The sequence below is a fragment of the Canis lupus genome, chromosome 9 (genome assembly GCF_003254725.2).
Source record: "Canis lupus dingo isolate Sandy chromosome 9, ASM325472v2, whole genome shotgun sequence".
NCBI lineage: Eukaryota > Metazoa > Chordata > Mammalia > Carnivora > Canidae > Canis > Canis lupus.
In genome coordinates, this window is record NC_064251.1 from 27,347,576 (window position 1) to 27,365,308 (window position 17,733).

The 17,733-nt window shown below is 58.7% G+C and overlaps 1 protein-coding gene across 2 annotated transcripts; it reads right to left on the reverse strand.

The window, feature by feature from the left end:
• Positions 1-195: 195 nt before the first annotated feature.
• On the reverse strand, positions 196-17,497 carry COL1A1 (collagen type I alpha 1 chain). Of its 2 annotated transcripts, XM_025439941.3 has the most exons (51): positions 17,265-17,496; positions 15,538-15,732; positions 15,419-15,453; positions 15,280-15,315; positions 15,079-15,180; positions 14,184-14,255; positions 13,874-13,918; positions 13,657-13,710; positions 13,408-13,461; positions 12,824-12,877; positions 12,650-12,703; positions 12,267-12,320; positions 12,120-12,164; positions 11,951-12,004; positions 11,776-11,820; positions 11,559-11,612; positions 11,199-11,297; positions 11,066-11,110; positions 10,876-10,974; positions 10,690-10,743; positions 10,454-10,561; positions 10,320-10,373; positions 9,956-10,054; positions 9,728-9,781; positions 9,537-9,635; positions 8,888-8,941; positions 8,661-8,714; positions 8,504-8,557; positions 8,334-8,387; positions 7,857-7,901; positions 7,666-7,764; positions 7,285-7,392; positions 6,751-6,858; positions 6,507-6,560; positions 6,274-6,327; positions 5,940-6,047; positions 5,801-5,854; positions 5,628-5,681; positions 5,322-5,483; positions 5,114-5,221; positions 4,839-4,946; positions 4,678-4,731; positions 4,457-4,564; positions 4,007-4,060; positions 3,786-3,893; positions 3,453-3,506; positions 3,056-3,163; positions 2,682-2,964; positions 2,350-2,540; positions 1,836-2,078; positions 196-1,735 (listed from the first exon to the last, which is right to left on the reverse strand). In XM_025439941.3, the coding sequence occupies exons 1-51, from the start codon at positions 17,353-17,355 to the stop codon at positions 1,589-1,591; spliced, it is 4,383 nt and encodes a 1,460-aa protein (XP_025295726.1). In that variant the 5' UTR covers positions 17,356-17,496; the 3' UTR covers positions 196-1,588. The 2 variants fall into 2 exon arrangements, with proteins under 2 accessions (XP_025295726.1, XP_048970024.1); XM_049114067.1 differs by lacking the exons at positions 5,114-5,221; positions 5,322-5,483 and having other exon boundaries at positions 17,265-17,497.
• Between the last annotated feature and the right edge of the window lie 236 nt (positions 17,498-17,733).

Sequence of the window (17,733 nt, forward strand, 5' to 3'; positions counted from 1 at the left end):
TAAGAAAAAAAAAAAGAAAGGCAAGAGGAAGAGGGGAGCCACTGTGGAAGATGCTAGGTGAGGAGTGGGTGGGTGGGGGAAGGGGCAAGAAACAGGAGAGCCCACCCCCCCACCAAAACGCCCTCCCCAGGCTTTCCCCCCCAACCCCCAACCCCAGACTCCAAGGCGAGAAATCAGGAGGCCACTGCAGATATGTTTGGGTCATTTCCACATGCTTTATTCCAGCAATCAAAATAATTAAAAACATCTCAAATTATTATACACATACAAAATAGGTACAGAGTCTTGCTTCCTCCCACCCCTAGGGGGAAAAACTGCTTTGTGCTTTGGGAAGTTGTGCTCTGAAACCCAGAGAGAGGACACAGGACAGAGAGGCCGTGAGGATGGGGTGCAGCTGAGGAGCGGGTTTCAGAGAGAGAGAGAGAGAGATGGAGAGAGAAGCGGCCAGGGGGGCGGAGAGGGGGTGGAAGGGAGCACCGAGCTGCGACACTCTCTCCCCCCAAGTTAAGTAGCACCTTTAGAAAATTCACGAGTCCCCATCCGCAAGGAAAAAAAAAAAAACAACAACCAAAGAATAAAAAAAGACTTTGAACAAAAAGGAACATTTGCTGGCCTGGGGGTGGGGCGCCTTGACTTCTATAGCACCAGTGATTCCTTCTCCACCCCACCCCATCACAGAGATGTAGCACCTTTGATATAAAATGGGGAGCCCCTTCTGCCCTGCCCCCACCCCCACCCCCACGCAGTTGCCCCGGTGACACATGAAGACAAGAAGAGGTAGTCCTTCAGCAACACAATTACACAAGGAACAGAGCAGTCTCTCCCACCCAGCCCTGTCGCACGGGGGGATTGACACGTGTCCCCGAATGAATCCGATGTTTCCTTCCGCACGCTGTCGCAGCCCCTCCTGACTTTCCTCCAAACCCGGCAGGCAGCAAGGGGCCAGTGGTCCCCCCAGCACGCCCCCTTGAAAACGAAGAGGGGATTGTTGCAGGAGCCACGGGAATGCCAGATGGTGAGGTGTCCTTGGCAGTCTGAGAAACTCAGGTCCCCCCAGGGTTTGGGGGTGCTGGGTGAGGGGAGTGGGCTGGGAGCGTAGGGGTCACTTTGGTGTTTTCGCATTGCCTTTGGTTGCTGGGCAGACAATGCATTGTTTCCTGTGTCTTTTGGGGAGACTTCGATATGGGGAGCAGTGGAGGGGAGGCCCAAAGGAGGGATGGAGAAAGGAGCAGAAAGGGCAGTGTTGGGGCATCATAAGCCCAACGGGCAGAAGAGGACTTACCCCCATATGGGTCTTCAAGCAAGTGGACCAAGCTTCCTTTTTTAAAAAGTTATTTATTTATTCTTTTTTTTTTTTTTTTTTGGTAAGGTTGAATGTGCTTTTGGTTTTTGGTCATGTTCAGTTGGTCAAAGATAAAAACTAAGTTTGAGAGATGAATGCAAAGGAAAAAAATATTTTCCAAAGTCCATGTGAAATTGTCTCCCATTTTTTGGCTTTTTGGGGGGTTCAGTTTGGGTTGTTTGTCTGTTTCCAGGGTCAGGGGTGAGGGGGTTGGGTGGGAGGGAGCCAGGTTGGGTGGGAGGGAGTTTACAGGAAGCAGACAGGGCCAATATCCATGCCGAATTCCTGGTCTGGGGCGCCAACGTCCAATGGTGCCACATCGATGATGGGCAAACGGGAGGTCTTGGTGGTTTTGTATTCGATCACTGTCTTGCCCCAGGCTCCAGTGTGACTCTGGGGTGAAGGGGAGACAAGCGGAGAAGGGTGTCACCGGGTGGGAGTGGCAGGGTGAGGGCAAGCATGGCCTATGGAGAGAGCCCGGCCCGGGACTCACCGTGCAGCCGTCGTAGGTGACACTGTAGGTGAAGCGGCTGTTGCCCTCGGCCCGGATCTCGATCTCGTTGGAACCCTGGAGGAGCAGGGCCTTCTTGAGGTTGCCGGTCTGCTGGTCCATGTAGGCCACGCTGTTCTTGCAGTGGTAGGTGATGTTCTGGGAGGCCTCGGTGGACATCAGGCGCAGGAAGGTCAGCTGGATGGCCACATCGGCAGGATCGGAGCCCTGGCCACCATACTCGAACTGTGGGGTAGGAGGGTGGAGGGAGAAGCGAGTGAGTGACTATGCTGGAGCCTCTGGTGCTGGCCTCCCTCCCTGGGGTCCTCTCTCAGAGCATCCCAGTGAACCCCTCTCCCATCCAGAAGGAGGACCCCTTGCTCATCCATGGGCATCCAATGTCTAAGCCAGTATCAAAGACCCAGAACTCCCGCTACCCAGGACCTCCCCTCTTGCCCCTTCTGAGCTCTGCACCAGCCTATCTTGGGAGAGTGGCTGTAGGTCTGGCTTCACGTACCTGGAATCCGTCGGTCATGCTCTCGCCGTACCAGACGTGTCTCTTCTCCTTGGGGTTCTTGCTGATGTACCAGTTCTTCTGGGCCACCTGGGGCTGAGTGGGGTATACGCAGGTCTCACCTGTCTCCATGTTGCAGAAAACCTTGATGGCATCGAGGTTGCATCCTTGGTTGGGGTCAATCCAGTATTCTCCTGCAGTGGGACGGAGCAAGACGGAGTCAAGGGAGCTATGGGAGGTGGGGCACACCCCTCAGGGCTCAGCGCTGTCCTGGAAGGAGGAGGAGGAGGAGAAGGAGGAGGAGGAGGAAAGGCACTGCTGGGGCATGCCCTCACCGCTCTTCCAGTCGGAGTGGCACATCTTGAGGTCGCGGCAGGTGCGGGCAGGGTTCTTGCGGCTTCCTTCAGGGCTCCGGATGTTCTCGATCTGCTGGCTCAGGCTCTTGAGGGTGGTGTCTACCTCGAGGTCACGGTCACGGACCACGTTGGCATCATCGGCCCGGTAGTAGCGGCCGCCATCGTGAGCCTTCTCCTGAGGTGGCTGGGGCAGGAAGCTGAAGTCGAAACCGCCGCTGGGAGGACCGGGGGGACCAGGGGGTCCAGGAGGGCCGGGGGGACCCTGCACAGAGAGGGAGAAGAGCCGGGATTACCAGGGTCCAAGTGCCCCTGGGGCTGAGGGCCACAGGCAGATAGGGTAGGGGGCTACGTACAACAGGACCGGCATCACCAGTGCGACCACGAGGACCGGGGGGGCCAATGGGGCCTGGGAGACCGTTGAGTCCGTCTTTGCCAGGAGAACCAGCAGAGCCAGGGGGACCCTGCCGAAGGGGAAGATGGTTAGAGAAAGCCCGCTAGAAAGCGAATTTCCACCAGCCCAACTCTGTGGAGAGGCCCACCACCCTCCCTGCCTGTCTTGGGCTCCATGGCCTCATGAGTGTTCATTCCTACAGTCAGGCAAGGTTGTCCAGCTGCCTTCTTCCCTTCTCCCAACCCTTGCCCCAGACCCTTGTACAGACATGTGGGGACAGCTGTGTCCCAGGCAGAGGGCTCTGATGTGAGCGTGGACTTGGGCCCCAGCAAGAGAAGATAGATAGAGGCATGACTTACTCGGGGACCAGCAGGACCAGAAGCTCCAGAAGGACCTTGTTCACCAGGAGAGCCCTGAAGGACAGATGCAAAGTCAGTGTAGACTCCGTGTGGGTGGCACGTGGCCAGCAACCTACCCTCTGCCCTGCTATTCTGGACATCTAGTCCCAACGGGTACACCCCAACCACTCTTTGTGTCCCTCGTCCTCCCAGAAGCCTTTTGGAAATGCCCATAAATCTTCACACTCCAGTGCCCACTAGGGAGGAGGCTGTCTAGAGGGGATACTGAGGCAAAAATCCCCCCTCATTGTATAACAGGGCTCAATGGTAGCTGGAGGTGCTAGGCATACTCACGGGAGGGCCAGGAGGACCCTGAAGACCAGAGAAGCCACGGTGACCCTTTATGCCTCTGTCACCCTGTTCGCCTGTCTCACCCTTGTCACCACGGGGGCCTTGGGGTCCCTAGAAGAGGAGAGAGAACAGGCTGTCAGACAGAAGTTCCATAGCACTGAGTGGGGTGCAGTCCACACCAGGGCCAGGTACTGAGGACATGAGGGCCCGAGCAGGGTACTTACAGCAGGACCACGAGCACCAACAGGGCCGATTGGGCCAGCAGGACCAGCAGGACCCTGGAGGGGAGAGGGAGCAAAGAGCGTGTTAGATCCTGGTACAGCCTGAGCTGCAGGATGAAACCACCCCTCGGCCACATCCATCCTTCCTCATGTCCTTTCCCACATGTCCATCCCTCCCGAGCCCCAGATGAGCCTTCAGGTGAATTCAGGCCTCATGTGAGCTGGGGCACCTGGGGCAAACCCCAACCCTCAGGGGAGGCAAGGTCCTATCTAGGAGAGGGGCCTCAGGTTGAGCTGTGGCCCAGGTTTTCAGGAAGGCCAGGGGCCCAGACATCCTGCAGGACACCCTTTTCTCCCCTAGCCCAGGCAAGGTCAGATGTCCATCTGCAGGCCAGTAGGCAGGCCCGGAGAGTCCCTGCCCCCCCGACTTCGAGCCAGAGTCTGGCTACTTACAGTCTCACCGCGGTCACCGTTCTTGCCAGCAGGGCCGACAGGGCCAGGAGCACCAGGGGCACCGGGGGCACCAGGGGGTCCAGCAGGGCCGGTCTCACCACGGTCACCCTGGGGTGGGGGTGGGTAGAGGAGGGGAGAATGAGTTGGTCCCAGCTAAAGGGAATAGGTGGGGGCAGGGAGGCGGCAGCTGGGGCTGCAGCCCTAGGGTGCTGCCATCTTACCTTGGGGCCAGGAGAACCATCTCGTCCAGGGGAGCCTTCAGCACCAGGAGATCCCTGCAGAGAGGGGCCAACAGGTGAGTATTAGGCAGGGGGAGGGAGGCTCAGGCAAAGGCCAAAATGGCCTTGCTGAGGGCACTGGCATGGGGCCGGCGACTGCTCACCTCCCGTCCAGACTCGCCAGGGGGTCCAGCTAATCCAGGGGGGCCCATGGGACCAGGGGGACCACGTTCACCACTTGCTCCAGAAGGACCTTGTTTGCCAGGTTCGCCCTGAGGGGGAAGAAAGAGTCAGACCAGAGGGGGTGGTGGGGGAAGGCCCTAGGGCCCCAGGTTCATCTACCATATCTGGCCTCTCTGGACCCAACGCCCCCATCCTGTGGCCTCCAAGTCCTGGGATGGTTCTTCTTGGGGTTCCCCAAGGTGAGGGGGGCACTCACAGAGGGGCCGGGAAGACCAGGGAAGCCTCTTTCTCCTCGTTGACCGGGCAGACCGACCACACCACGCTGTCCAGCAATGCCTTGAGGTCCGGGAGTGCCGGGAGCACCCTGTGGGAGGGAGATGAAGGTGAGGCACCTTGCAGTGGCCGGGGACCCTTCACGCCCCCGCTCTGGACCCTCCACCCCCCTGCCCGGAGCTCGAGCTTACAGCGGGTCCATCAGCACCAGGGGATCCTTTCTCGCCAGCAGGGCCAGGGGGACCAGGGGGACCGACTTCACCGGGACGTCCAGCAGGGCCAGTCTCACCACGGGCGCCTTTGCCGCCTTCTTTGCCAGCAGGGCCAGGAGGGCCAGGGGGTCCAGCATTTCCCTGGATAGGGAGAAGAGGTGCTGTCAGATTCCACAGGATTCCGGGGTACCACTGAGGGACTCAGATGGACTCACCACCCTCCCCTCACCTGTGCCCCTCACCCCCCAACTCCAGAGCTGTGGAATCCCCACCACAGGTACTTACAGAGGGGCCGGGGGGACCGACGCGGCCAGCAGCACCAGGGAAACCAGTAGCACCCTGGCAGGAGGAGACAAAGAGATCAGAAGGAGAACAGGCCCCTCAGCTGGCCCGGCCACCCCTACCTCCCCACGCAGGTTGCAATGAGCCCCAGTAGAAAAACAGACTGAGTTACTCACAGGGGGACCGGCGCTGCCACGAGCACCTTTGGGTCCAGGAGCACCAACGTTACCCTGTAGGAGAGCACAGAGCCGTGAAGAACAGGCCAGCCCAGGCCTGCCCGTCTGCCACTCGGGACCCAGAGGGTGAGATACTCACAATGGGGCCGGGAGGTCCAGTGGGTCCAGCAGGGCCAGGGGGACCAGCGTCGCCTTTAGCACCAGCATCACCGGGTTCACCTTTAGCACCAGGTTGGCCGTCAGCACCCTGAGGGGTTGGGGAGTGTGGTGAGCGCAGGAGGGGGACATGGTGTGGGGAATCAGGTGCCTCCACAGGGCTGGGGAAGGACAATGACACCAGGCAGAAAGATGCTAGAGTGGGACACAATCCACCCTCATCCCCTGACTCCGGCCGATGCCACTGTCCTCATGCAGTCACCCAAGGTCCTGGGTCCCAGTTGGTGATGGAAAATGATAGGGGTCTTGGTACTCACGGGGGGCCCAGCGAAGCCAGCAGGACCAGGGGGACCAGGCTCACCACGGTCTCCCTAGAAGACAAGGAGGCAGGTTGGAGAGGGGCCCTGGGTGGGGGAGGGCAGGGCAGGGTGGAGGGGAAGATGGGCCCTGAGGAGCCTTCCCGAGGGCACAGAGCAGGTGAGAGTGGAGGGAGAGGAGGCCTAGACAGAGGGCCAGGAAGTAGGGCAGAGTGTGGGTCTTCTGTACTTACGGGGGCACCACGAGCTCCAGTGGGACCAGCAGGGCCGCTAGGACCAGCTTCACCCTGAGAGGGAGGGACAAGAGGCTCAGGTCAGGGGCACACCCTGAGTACTCCCAGCGGATGATCCCAGACAGCCTCCCCTCCCTTCTGGTCCTCCCACTTCAGGTGACCAGCTCAGAATGCCAGGAGCATGGCAGACATGCTCAGGCCTGCTGGGGAAGCTGTGTTTGGGAAGATGGTGGGGCCACCTCACCTTGTCACCAGGGGCACCAGCAGGGCCAGGAGGACCAATGGGGCCAGTCAGACCACGGACACCATCTTTGCCAGGAGAACCATCAGCACCTTTGGGACCGGCATCACCCTAAAGACACACGAAAGCCTGAGACTTCCAGTGGGGGTCAGAGAGGTGACCCAGAGCATCCTGCTCGTGTCTGGGACTCCTCTCCAGCTCTGCCCCTGTCTCGACCTGTGCTCAGGACTCAAGACCTTCCAGAGGCAAAGGTGCCTGCCTGGGGGCTGGTGGAACTTAGGTTAAGAGGTCCGTGCCTTGTGTAGAGGGATGAATAAGGGATCCCTCATCTAGGAGGTCACTCTTCCTCTTGATACCATGGTAATTCATGGGGAGGGAAGCAGATTTACCCACAAAGAGGCCAGAAGGGAAGAAGGGAGGATTAAGGAGAAGAGGGAAAGACCCCAGGGAGGATAAAGAGAGAGGCTGGAGGATCTAAAGCAGAGGGAGAAAGAGATGGGAACCTACACAGCTCGAGGTGGGGGTTGTTGAACTTACTCTGTCACCCTTAGGGCCAGGAAGACCAGCTGCACCTCGTTCACCAGGCATTCCCTGAAGGCCAGGAGCGCCCTGGCTACCTGGGGCTCCAGGGGCACCAGCATCACCCTAGGTGACAACCAAGAGGATTGGCATGAGGCTTGGTGTCCCAGGAGTGGGTCACAGCCCTGAGCCCCCTCTTGATATCTCCCAGTCTCAGTGCCCAGGATAAGATCAGCACCAGCTAAGAGGAAAGGTTCCTAGCCCAGAACCTGAGGACTCACATGGCCCCCACCCAGTCCTGTCCCCCTCCCATCCCTCAGCCACACCTGGGCAGCTTTGGCCATAACCAAGCACCCCTGACTCCAGAGGGGCTGGACCCAGTCCCCATGCTGCCCTCACCTTAGCACCATCATTGCCAGGGGCACCGTTGGCTCCTCGGGGACCTGCAGGACCGGGGGGACCTTGCACACCACGTTCACCAGGAAAGCCTCTCTCGCCCTGGAAGGGAAGGACAGAGCAGGTGATGGCTGTTCCAGGGACAGGGCTAAGGGCAGGGCATCTTGGCAGGAGCAGCAAGAGGCTCTACTTACTCTTGCTCCAGAGGGGCCGGGGGCACCAAGGTCGCCAGGAACACCCTGAGGGGGAGGAAAGGACAGAGTGAGCCAATGCCACCTTGCCCCTCCACTAGAAAGCATTCTTGTTCTCTTCCTGGGGGCTGGCCCTTGGGGTCTGTCATTAGACATCAACCCCTTCTCGTCACTGAACTGGGGCTATCCCTCTCCTCCTCCTAGGGATGTGTCAAAGACAGCCTCCTCTCCAAACTCTGGGCCAAGGGACAGTCAGTTATCCCCGCAACTCTAAAAAAAAAAAAAAATTCCTCAGGACCAGCAGCCACAGAGAGACTTCCAGATCCTATCATGCTTCCCTCTGTGTGGCTCCCTTCAGGACCGGAAGTCCTTTGGGGCATCTAACCTTGATCCCTCTAGCTAAGAGTTATCTGCTTAGCTAGGGAGGGCTGGCCTCTCACCCTGCATTCCCCACCTCTCTGGCCCAATGCTGTCTCTTACCTGTTCACCAGGTTTGCCTGCTTCGCCGGGAGGACCAGCAGGGCCAGGGAGACCCTGTAGGTGGGAAATGGGGGAGGGAGGAAGAGAGCAGGATTAGAATCAGAAAAAGGACAAAGGGGACCCCATAACTTAACTGCCCCATCTGCCCTCCGCCACCCATGAGGCCTCACCTGGAATCCGGGGGAGCCAGCAGGACCTTGTTCACCTCTCTCGCCAGCGGGGCCCTGTCACAGAGAGAACGCTGTGGTCACTGGAAGGCCCTGGAGCAGAGGGGGAGGGGTGTCTCCACGGTGCCCCCACCCCAGGCTGTCTGTCGGGGACACTTACAGCAGGGCCAGGGGGCCCCTGAGCTCCTGCTTCTCCATCTTTGCCAGCAGGACCCTGTGCAGAGAGAGCAGAGGTGAGGAGGGCAGCCACTAGGAGCAGACAGGTGGATGGGGTGCCTGGGCAGGTGACCTGGTGAGGGGCTGTGGCCTCTGTCCCCCTCCCTGCAGGAGGGGGTTGTGTCATGAGCTGGGGCAGTGAGGGGACAGGGAGCCTGGGAAGATACTTACAACAGCACCAGGGGGGCCAGGGACACCACGCTCTCCAGCCTTGCCAGGCTCTCCCTGTGGGGGAAGAATCATAGTTAAGGGGGCTTAAGTGGGAAACCAGGCCTCCTGGGTTCTTCCTGTTTACCCTGAGCAAAAAAATTTTTAATGGTTTTCTTTTCTCCCAGCTCTGGTCCTGGGAAAGTGCTTTGCTGGCTTTTATTGCTGGTCCCTTGGTGTCTCCCTGAGCCCTCTCCCCTGAGACTTCTCTCCTTCGGACTGCTGTCCCCTATCCTCTCCCATCCTTCTTGCCACCATGTATCTATGGTGACCTGAACTGCAAAGGGCTTCCATCTCCTCTGACACCTCTTTTTCAACCTCAAAGAACCCAGAAAGATTTCAGGGTGAGTATAAAAGGCCCAGTCTACCCGTGTGTGTTTGTGTGTGTGTGTGTGGGGGGGGGGGGGGCTCCAACAAAACTTATATCCCAGGATAGAGCAATGGGAATAGAGCCAGGAGAAGTCTCCCATTTTATGGATGGGGAGACTGAGGGGCAGTGAGTGGCCTCAGGCCACACAGCAGGCCAGGGGCAAAGCTGGAGCTGGAGCCCGGGACACTCCTCTCCTAGGAGTGCCCGTCCCTGGCTCTGCAATGTTCCTCAATGGATACTCACAGCGGCACCTTTAGGCCCAGGGAATCCCATCACACCAGCTTGACCACGGGCACCAGGGGGGCCTGGGGGTCCGGGACGACCATCCTGACCAGCGGGACCCTAAAGACGGAAGGCACAAGATTGGGAGTGAGAGGTAAGAACAGGGCAGTTGGCCAGCAGAGTGGTAGGGACCCAGAGGGAGTCATACTTACAGGGGGGCCAGTTTTGCCATCTGGACCGGGGCTGCCAGGACTTCCAGTCAGACCCTAGGGGGAGGCAGAGAGTCGTGAGGCAGGTGAGGGGAAGGGGGGAGACATAGGAAGTGACAGGGCACCTCGGAGGGCAGACCCACGGTCCTGCTCCAGGGCACCTTGTTCCAGAGCCCACACAGGATGGGCAGGGTCTGGGGACAAGCTGAGCAGAGAGGGGCCATGGCTCACCTTGGCACCAGGCAGACCAGCTTCACCAGGGCGACCAGCTTCACCAGGAGAACCTTTGGGCCCAGCGGGACCAGGAGAACCACGTTCACCAGCGGGACCCTGGTTGGGGGAGTCACAGGGACAATTAGGGTCTTAAGGCTGGGCTTCTTCACCATGGACCAGTGTCTTAGTCCTCCTGGTGAAGGCAGGGTGGGGAGTGCTCTGAGGGGCACTGGTGGCAGTGGGGAGGTCAAGGTGAAGCCCGGTGTGAACAGCATGGAGTGCTGACGACTAGGGGTGGAGGTGGGAGGTGACTGCGTGGGGAAAGGAAGGTAATGCCCGCAGAGCAACAGGGTCAGCATCCCAGCAGGTGAAGAGAAGTTACCTTGGGACCAGCGACACCATCTGCACCAGGGAAACCACGGCTACCAGGTCCACCCTGCAGGAGGAGAGGAGGCCAGTGAGCTCTGACACGGGGGCACCAGGCTGGCGCTGGGGGCAAAAAGAGGTGGCACTTACACGCTCGCCAGGGGGTCCGGGCAGGCCAGTGGGTCCAGGTTCACCTCGGGCTCCTCGCTTTCCTTCTTCCCCAGCAGGGCCAGGGGGACCTTGAATACCAGTGGGGCCCTAGAGAGGGCAGAGAGCCGGGGGGCGGCCTGCAGTGAGAGGCTGACCCGGCACCCAGGCTCCCATCCTCCCAGGATCTCCCTCAAGGGGTCCCCAGGGCAGATAGGCTGAGCCGCAGGAGGACTTACGGGCTCTCCCTTGGCACCAGTGTCTCCTTTGTTTCCGGGAGCACCAGGTTCACCCTGCAAGATGGAGCAAGAGAGGATGAGTGGGTTGGAGGGTACTCAGCTGGTCTGGATCCTCCTGCTGCTCAGGTGAGGGCCACACTGGAGCAGGCATGTGGGGCAGGGCACAGGTGATACAGTGATACTTACGCTGTTACCCTTGGGACCAGGAGGACCGCTGGGGCCCTGGGGTCCAGAGGGGCCTCGGGCACCGGGGAAGCCGGGAGCACCAGCAATGCCAGGAGCGCCCTGTGGGAGGCAGAACAAGTTGAGCCCAGGGGGTGGAGGGCACGTGGAAGGGGGTCCTGGGGGGCAGCTCTGCAACCTGCAGGGTACTTACGTTAGCACCTTTAGCACCAGGCTGTCCATCAGCACCGGGGTTTCCCTGTGGCACAGATAGAGAGGTGGATGAGTGACAGGCAAGGACTCGGAACTGGGGAGCAGCCCTGGGGGAAGGAGGAAGTGACACTCACGGCAGGGCCGGCAGCACCAGCAGGGCCAGGGGGGCCGGGCTCACCACGCACGCCCTGGGGACCTTCAGAGCCACGGGCTCCTTGGGGACCAGCTTCACCCTGGATGGGAAAAAAAAAGGACATGTCAGGAGCCCAATCTCACGTTTGGATGTCAGGGTTGTGGGGTGTGTGGAGGGCAAGGATGGGAGACCAAGGATCAGGACTCCCAGGTCAGAGAAGGGGATTCCAGGACAAAGGTGTTGGGGAAACAGGCTTCTCTGGGTCCCTCTGGTTTGGAGAGTAGGGAGATACCCCTCCCTCAGCCTGTGAGTGTTGCGCTCAGAGGAGGGTGGTGGGGGCAGGCGTGGGTAGGGTGCTCACCTTAGCACCAACAGCACCGGGGAAGCCAGGAGGACCAGCGGGGCCAGTGGGACCCTGTGAACAGCATGGAAGTGTAAGCAAGAAGGCAGGTGGCAGCTGCAAGTCACACCCTGGGACAGCAGAGGTCCTGGGACTCTGAGCAACGGGGCCCACCCCAAGAGCTGACACTGAGAGCCCTCCCCAGTCCCAGGTACTGAGGTCCAGAGGCCGTACTCACAGGGGGCCCAGCAGCACCAGTAGCACCATCGTTTCCACGAGCACCCTTTTAGAGAGAGAGAGAGAGGGCAAGTCCGGGTTACATTCACTGAGCACTGGCCAGGCCCTGTTAACTCCCCAGAAACCCCTTCCAGAACCCAGGCATCCCCCTGCCAAAAGGGACCAGGAGGACTTACGGCAGGGCCAGGGGCTCCAGGGCGACCTCTTTCACCGGGCAGACCACGGGGGCCCTGACAACAAAAGCCAAAAAAGCCAAGTGAGATGGGAGACACATACTTTCCCCCAAACCTCACCTTGCCCCTATACCCTGTCCCCTCTCTTCCTTCTAGAACTGAACACACTCACCATCTGGCCAGGAGCTCCATTTTCACCGGGGCTACCAGGCTCACCCTAGAGAACAAAAAACAAAGTTAGCAATTCATTGGTGTAGTGGGACTTGGGAGGTTAGGAGGGCGTGAGGACAAGGCCCATGACATTCGGACAACCTCTTACCTTGGGACCAGCAGGACCAGCATCTCCCTTGGCACCATCCAAACCACTGAAACCCTAAGACAGGAAGAAGGACCAAGGTGAGTGCATATGGAAGGGATGGACCACCTCAGTCCCCACTCGGACCTGAGAAGGTAACTCAGAGGGTCAGCATAGCCTCTGTCTCTGCAAGTAGACAAAACCCCAACTGGGCCAAGATCTCACCCAATCCCTTTATTCAGATTTCTTTCCCAATGGAGGGAAGTTCTTTTAGATGTCTATTCTCTATTCCTTGGGACTTCTGTAGCTGCCACCCACCACAATGCACACAGGATCCCTTGGGGAAAGGGGCCCAAATGGTAGGATACTGGGACTTTGGAAGCTTAGATGGCTCAGAAGGGACTTACTCTGTGTCCCTTCATTCCAGGAAGGCCAGCTGTTCCAGGCAATCCCCGAGCACCCTGGAGATAAAAGAAAAAGAGGAGAAAAGCAGGGCCATTAGAAGAAGCAACTGAGGACACAGCTCCCAAGTGAAGCCCACCTGCAGGGAAGGTCCCGGCGGGCCCGGCATTCCTGCTCACCTGAGGCCCAGGAGGCCCACGCTCACCAGGACGACCAGGCTTTCCAGCTTCACCCTGAAAGGGAGAGAAAAGGCTATCATGGTCATGCCCCCCATGGCTGGGAAAGTGTGGAAGGTCTGTCTGGGTTTTCTTGATATTGTTGAAGATCAGGTTTAGGAGCTCAGAATCTTATCTTTGAATTTAGAGCTCAACTTAAATCTACTGTGAAATCTCTGTTTGGTGACTTTTGACTCCCTCCAAAGGTATTTCTGTTTGTTTCGGTATATATAGAGGGCAAATCTGAGGTACCCAGAGCCGTTAAGCCTAAGGAAGTCATTCACCCCGAGGGAGGTGGTTGGAGAATGCTTTAAGGTGGCTGGGATGAGGAGAGGGCCAATCACCTCCACTGGGGAGATGGGGAAACATCCCACAAAGGGTAAAGATCATTGTTCAAGGGCAGTCCCATGTATTAGGGAGAACTCAGCCTCCTTTCTCTGGGCATCACTCCCAAAGGTGGTGGGACATTGGCGTGGAGATTACAGGGACCTAGCCCACGGAGGTGTGTGGGGGTGGCTAGATGGGATCTTCCCGCCTGGGCTACTTACGTCATCTCCGTTCTTGCCAGGGGGGCCAGGGGGACCACGGGGACCCATGGGACCCTAGAAGAAACAGGAAGAAAGAAGATTAGAAGACCAAGATAAGGGGAAAAAAAAGAAGAGGAAGGCTGGGATTGGAAGGAGGAGGTAGGGAAGACCCCAGACGCTTGGGGTGGAGAGGTCCTTTAATAGGAGAATCCACATATATGTAGAGGAGGTGTGTATTTGTATAGAACACAAGTTGAGGGGGTCACTTACTGAGGCTCCAGGCTCGCCAGGTTCACCAGGGGGGCCTTGGAAACCTTGAGGACCCTGGAAGACAAGGAAAGAAGAATTTGGTTGAAGGACAGGTTCTTGCCAGTCTTTCCCCAGATCACCAAGAGCTCTCTTGGAGCACTTACCCTGCCCTCTTCCCAATCCTCCCTCCTAAAGACCAAAGCCTACGGTGGTACATGATGACATCCTGGATACTCACAGGTGCGCCAGGGGGGCCAGGGAGACCACGAGGACCAGAAGGACCCTACAGAAGGGAAAAAAAAAAAAGAGAGAGAGAGAGAGAGGCCACAGTGATACCTCTGTGGAAAAGTGCAATGTGTGTATGGTCTTGCTATCTCTCAGTGGTTCCTATTGGGAACACCCAGTTGCCTTGCATCCTCTCTAGATTTCAGGTTCCAAAGGTCATCTCGACCTCCTGAATTATCTAAACTACCCCCATTCACCATCACTGGCCCATCCTGTCTGGATCCCCACCGGCTCTTCTGTAATCTCTGCCCCTGCTGACTCACCATGGGGCCAGGCACGGAGATTCCTCCAGTTGATTTCTCATCATAGCCATAAGACATTTGGGGAGCAAAGTTCTAGAAAAAACAAGAGAGAGAAGAGAGCATGAGATATCAGTGAGTTCAAAGGTGGAAGACGCCAGCGACAACGGGATGTTGACATATGCCTCCTGATGCGATGCGCTAAGAAGTACAACAACATCACTTGTGAGCTATTCCTGCCAAAAATGCATGGCCCAACTCTAATTATGGGGACACATCTGGCCAACCCAAATTGAGAGACAGTGTACAAAAACAATTGGCCTTTCCAAAGCAACTGACTTCTTTAAACAATTTCAGTGTCGTGAGAGACAGAAAAAAAAAAAAAAAAAAAAGTCTGAGGAATGTTCCAGAGTAAAGGAAACTGAAGACACTTGGCAATGAAATGCAATTCATGATCCTGGATCAGGAGAAAAGATGCCAGGAAGGGCATTATTGGGATATTGTTTAAATTTGGACAGGGACTGTATATCAGATAATAGTTATGTATCAATGTTGGAATTTTGAAATGCAATCATTGTGCAGTGGTCATGTAAGAGAAAGCCCTTGTTCGCAGGAAGCACACACTAAAGTATTTAGGAGCAAAAGGACATAACAGCAACTTATCTGGGACCAATGGTTCAGAAAGAATTATAGCAATAATCATATGCATACATAGAGACTGATAAAGCAAATGTGACAAACTCTGAGGTGTATATGAGAGTTCTTGGCACTAGTCTTGAAACTTTTCTGTAAGTCTGAAATCATTTCAAAATATAAAGTATGCCTGCCATCTGCCAAAAAACACACCAAAAAACCCAGAACAGGAGTTGAAGGGGAGCACACAGGGCCTGCCAGGCCTGTTTTTTACGTCTTCACTTACTCCTCCGAGGCCAGGGGGTCCAGGGGGTCCGGGAGGTCCAGGGGGTCCGGGAAGTCCAGGCTGTCCGGGGATGCCATCTCGGCCAGGGGGCCCGGCAGGTCCCTGCAGCGGAGGGGAGAGGGCAGGGGCAGGTGGCGGTGAGCGCAGGCCCTGAGCCACGCCCACCTCCAACCCGGACCACAGAGCACGGGCCGCGCTTACCCTTGGACCTCGGGGGCCGGTGTCTCCTTTGGGTCCCTATGGGGTTGGCGGGGAGAAGAAACAAGAGAAGCCGGGTTAGAGACGGGAGACGCTTAAGGACCCTTGGGGGGGCGGGTGGTAAAAGTCGAGGGCAGATTACCTCGACTCCTGTGGTTTCTTGGTCGGTAGGTGACGCTAGGGGAGAAGAGACGCGCGTGAGCCGCGGGTCGCACTGGGGGCTCCCGGCGGCCCCCCCCCGCCCCAGGCCCCGAGCCGTACCCTCGCCGTCGGGGCAGACGGGGCAGCACTCGCCCGGGGGGACTTGGGCGCCGGGGCAGTTCTTGGTTTCGTCGCAGATCACGTCATCGCACAACACGTTGCCGTTGTCGCAGACACAGATCCGGCAGGCCTCGGGTTTCCATACGTCTCGGTCATAGTACCTGAGGCCGTTCTGTACGCAGGTGACTGGTGGGACTGGGGCGAGAGGGGAAAGGAGGGGCTGTCGGCGGCGCCCGAGGCCCCCCCCCGGGGCTCCAGGGACCCCGGCTCTACCCGCCTTTCGCGTCCGTCGTAAGGACACGGATTTTCCGTTTCCCGCCTCCTCCTTCTCCCCCTCCCCGTTTTCCCAAATCCTTAAAAGCTCATCTGCTCCTCATCAGAGCCAGTGACAGCGCCGAGGCGCCTGGCCAGGGCGGCTATAACTCTTCCCAGTTCTCAGGAATTTAAACAAAGCTTTAGGCCGGAGTTGCTTCCAACTCCAACCCCAGCCCATCGGCGCTGAAGCCAAGTGAAATAAAAAGCCGCTGCGTGGGGGAGGGGAGAGAGGGGAGTGGGGTGGAGAGAGAGCAGGAGGGGCCCCACCAAGCCCGAGGCTCGGGGGGAGTGGTTTGGGTGGAGACGGGGGTGGGGGGCGGGGGCGGGGGCAGGGGGGGCGGGTAGGAGGAGAGAGGGAGGTCCAGCCCCCATTCCGCCCCATCCCAGGGCAGGTGGGACAGCGTGGGCGGGGCCAGGAGGATGGGGCGGGGCCGACCGGCTTGAGGTCCCGCCCAGAGACTTGAATCGTACCCCCCAAAGTAGGATACACCCTAACCTCCAGCGCCCAGACATCTTAAAAGCCTTCTCTCGGGACAACCCCCTCTTTCCTAAAGCTAGTCAGGACCTCTGGGTCGCTCCTTAGCCAAAGAACCAAAAAGTCCGCAAATAGTAGTTAGCTAACCACGCCCACCGCGCGAGCGCCCACACAGACGGCCACTAGGTGGCGGGCAACACTAAGCAATTTCCTGGGACTGACCAGTTCTTTTAGAGACTTGAGGCTGCCCAGTCCCCAGCTTTATTTTCTAGGTCTAGAGGTGGGGTCCCCGACCGGCAATAACGCCGGGCCACCCCGCGCAGCTCGGCGCGGGGAAGCGCTGGACGGGCAGGCGCGGGGCTCGGTGTGGATCAGCAGAGGGCGCAAGGACCCCGCCCTGCCTAGCCCGCGCCAGTTTCTCATCCTCCAATCCGCCCACTCTCCGCGCCCCCTCCCCCCTCAGCCCCGCACCCCCGCGGCCCCAGGAACACTGTCTAGCCTGCAGAGAGGGCAAACAATCTTTCCTTATGAATCATCCCCCAGCCTTCTCGATGGCTTTTACATCTTGGACCTCGAACTCCCAGCGCGGCGCCCCCATCCCATCTTCGACGTAATTTCCCGTCCCCCGACGCCCAGACCCCCATGTCCCACGTAGCACTCCACCCTGAGCGCTCGGGACTCCCTCCTGTGCCGACTCCCTGGGGCGCTCCATCCTCCCCGCCCCCCCACACACTACCCGGGCGTTGAAGTTCATCCTCCACCCGGGGCGCACTGCCTTCTCTCCCACGGCGCGGCGCGAGGAAGAGCCCTCACCATCTCCCTTCCATCCCGGAGACTCCGGAGCATCCCGAGTCTCAGTTTAAGTCGCGGACCCCCGGGACTGAGCGCAGGGCAAGGTATCAAGTAGCCCTGGACTCCCCAAAAGTTTGTGACTTACTGTCTTCTTCTTGGCCCTCCTCTTGGCCGTGCGTCAGGAGGGCGGTGGCCGCTAAGAGGAGCAGGAGCCGGAGGTCCACAAAGCTGAACATGTCTAGATCCTAGACATGTAGACTCTTTGCGGCTGGGGTGGGGGTTAGCGTCGGCTCATGCGTGGCCTCACACTCCGCGTGCCTCCTGCTCCGACCCCGAGGAGAAACTCCCGTCTGCTCCGACGACTGGCCCGGGCCCCTTTTATACCATCCTGGTGGAGAGCTGGGAGGAACTCTGCCCAGGGGAGAGGGGGAGCCGGCGGCCCGTCCCCCAGCCAATCAGAGCTGCCTGGCCCGGCCCCCAATTTGGGAGTTGGAAGGGAGAGGGGGAGGAGGAGGGAAGGGAAGGGAGTCCACCGCACATCTCCCCCCTTAGCAGGTCTGCCTCCCCAGCCCCCCAGCCCAGCCTGGGCCAGAGATGCTACTGCTGAGGTGCGA

Bases quoted from the DNA above. Each gene is read 5' to 3' on its own strand.
- COL1A1 (XM_025439941.3), bottom strand. From the start codon at position 17,355: ATGTTCAGCTTTGTGGACCTCCGGCTCCTGCTCCTCTTAGCGGCCACC. The intron at 3,507-3,785 runs GTGAGTATGCCT...TCTGTCCTTCAG, and splicing joins AGGGTCCTCCTGGCCCTCCC to GGCTCTCCTGGTGAACAAGG. The intron at 3,164-3,452 runs GTAAGTCATGCC...CCCCTTCGGCAG, and splicing joins CTGGTCCTGCTGGTCCCCGA to GGTCCCCCTGGCTCTGCTGG.